Source organism: Theobroma cacao, chromosome 6 (assembly GCF_000208745.1).
Source record: "Theobroma cacao cultivar B97-61/B2 chromosome 6, Criollo_cocoa_genome_V2, whole genome shotgun sequence".
NCBI classification, from domain to species: domain Eukaryota; kingdom Viridiplantae; phylum Streptophyta; class Magnoliopsida; order Malvales; family Malvaceae; genus Theobroma; species Theobroma cacao.
Genome location: NC_030855.1, coordinates 2889148 through 2891936, shown reverse-complemented (window position 1 = coordinate 2891936; position 2789 = coordinate 2889148). Strand labels below are relative to the sequence as shown.

General features: G+C 32.1%; 1 protein-coding gene across 1 annotated transcript; it reads left to right on the top strand.

Moving 5' to 3' along the window:
• Nucleotides 546–1760, top strand: LOC18595354 (uncharacterized serine-rich protein C215.13). The gene has a single exon (XM_007023267.2). It carries the CDS (start codon nucleotides 880–882, stop codon nucleotides 1528–1530), a length of 651 nt encoding a protein of 216 aa, XP_007023329.1. The 5' UTR covers nucleotides 546–879; the 3' UTR covers nucleotides 1531–1760.

Here is a 2789-nt window from a genome sequence, read left to right as displayed (position 1 = left end):
AAGTTTATAAGTTTTTATATTATAATTTGTAAAAAAAAATGATAAAATTTTGATTAATTGATTTAAAATTGGATCAACCAAACTAATTCTATGTTTAATCGTTTTTATTTTTTTTTATATTTGATCAATTTTAATCAATTTTTTAAAAAATAATTAATCTATTTAATCTTTAAATATAATAAACTAACTATCCAATTCTTCACCTGCAGTAGATTCTGACAGGCAACCTAAATTAGGAATTTTTGGTTTCACTAAACTGTATACGTGGCAGTCTCTCAACAGCTCTCAACAAATGGCAACAACCAAGGCGCCTCTCAAATTTCACGAAAATTATCAAACGTCTGCACACTTGAAGCGCGTGCGTCACACAATCCATTTATTGAAAGGGAAATTCTGAAATATTCACTTTTTTATTGAAGAATTCCCTTAAATATATAATTCTTAATCAAAATGAATTCATTTTCAATGTTTTCATATGTGAAAATTGTTGAAACATTAACTTTTTTAAAGATTAAACCAATAAATCAAAAGTCCAAATATATCAATTTTATATATAAAAAAGAACTTATCTAAGAAGTGAAAACTCATTAACGCCTGGCGCCGGTGTTTAACACTCTCCTTAAAGCACGTGAACCCAAAAAGCTTCACTTACCCCATGCAGCATTCCGTCAAGATCCTTGAAAGCGAAACCCTAACTCACGTCGGGTTCTTCCCTTTCCCAACGGCCACTCTAAATAGCAACGGTATAAACCCACCCCCAAAGTCCACCATTAATTACGATCGCCCACTCTCGTCCTTTATATACCCCCTTCTCGCCCCGCTCTAGGTTTGCCAAACTCACTCCAAAAATCAGCGCTTTTTTTTTTTTTAAAAAGAAAAATGTCATTAACGACATCGAGGAGTAAATCACACGGTTCACAGGTCTCCACGTATCATTATCCATCGCCGTCGATTTATTCCCACCATTCTTCGTCATCCTCTTCTTCCGCGTTCGCCTCTTCAAGCTCAAGCTTCGCTTCAAGATCCTCCACCTTCTTCGCACGTGCGACTTCTCCCACACGTGTAAATCTGTACGGACGAAGCTCTTCTCCGCAGTCATCGCCGTCCGTCCGATTCTCCATCAACGATCGCCCGATATCTCCCGGACGTTCGATCTCCTTCAACAAGAACAACAATGCTGTGTCGACCGGGGCCCACCATCAGAGGAGTCGCACGTGTTTGTGTTCCCCCACGACGCACCCAGGCTCTTTCCGGTGCTCCCTCCACAAAGGATTGTCGATGTCAAGAGATCATCATCATCAGAATAATCGTCAACCGACGACGTCGTCATTTCACTCGAGCAGTGCGTTGCATTTCAGGAGATCGGCAATGAAGAATTCGTTGGTGAGAATCGGAGGAGTGGAAGGAGAGTTGGTTAAGAGGGCGTTAACGGCTCTCATCAGGCCTTCTTCGCATCAGCAACGGCGCCGAGCCGCTTTTGAGCCGAGGCCCAGTCGGCTTTCGGTTATGTCCAAAGCCGATGATTTGTGAAGGTGTTAGGGCTTTTTTAACTGAGCTTTGATGGGATCGGAGGTGCTGGCTCAGTGTAACTCGGATGTTCTTGTGTTAATTGATGGCTTTTTCTTGTCGGGGATATGGATGAGGCAAAATTTTGTAAAGATTTTTTGAGTGGAAATTGAGTGTATTAAATTTTTCCTTTTGAAATCTTTTTCTACATTTGACAGATAAAAATATGAACATAGTTTGCTCTTTATTTTTTTTATTTATTTTTCTGTTTATATTTTATGGAGGTGATGATTGTATATAATTTAATTTAAGATTGATTTTTGCCCCAAATTTATTTGTTGATTTTCATTTGCTTGTAATGTTTATTTTTAATTTTTTGTAATTTTCATTTTCTCCTAATTTTAGTGGAGATTATGAAAATTCTGTGAAATGGATTGACTGAATTTGGTAACTAGAATTTCATCATCCATATATATATATAAACAAATTATTTGAATTAATTTGAGGAAGAGATTATTTTAACAGAAACTGTAATAATATATATTTATATTTCATACAGTGTTAGTATATAAATTTTATATATTATCATTTTTTAATAAATCAATTTAAAAATTCAATATTTTCAAAAATAAATAAATATAATTTTTAAAATATTTATTTTAAAGGAATTTTAAATTTTTACTTGTACATATTTATAAAGTGACACTTTGTGATTAAAGAATAATGTATAAATATTTTTCACAAGATATCAAATGTAAACCTTAAAATAAAGTCTCGAACTATAATAAAATTTGAGTTAATTAAATTTTGCATTACTATTCGTTTCCAATCTAAACTCACTTTGGATAAAAATTGCCAACAAAATATAGAAAATAATGAAATGGCTCAAGGTAAATATCAAAAGGATTGCATGCGACAAGTTTCGAGAGAATGAAAATTTTGATATAATTCAAGAGTTTATTTTATCATTATGCATATAATAATTAATATTGGTACATTCATAATTATCATTGAGCTCATGGGCGGAAGGAAATGCAATTATGGGGTGCTTGAATTTTTGAAAATTTTTATTGTATATATATATAATATATTTTAATGACTCTTTCAAAAATTTTAGAATTTTTTATTTATTATATTTTTTTAATAATACCTTCAAAATTTTATGAAATTATTTATTTATTATATAATTTTTAATGGCTTCCTCAAAATAAACTTTTTATTTAATATTAATACAAATAAAAAATAATAAAATAATTTTATAAACCCTACTAACTTTATCCTAA

Excerpts from the sequence above, each read along its gene's own strand:
- LOC18595354 (XM_007023267.2), top strand. The coding sequence starts at position 880 with ATGTCATTAACGACATCGAGGAGTAAATCACACGGTTCACAGGTCTCC.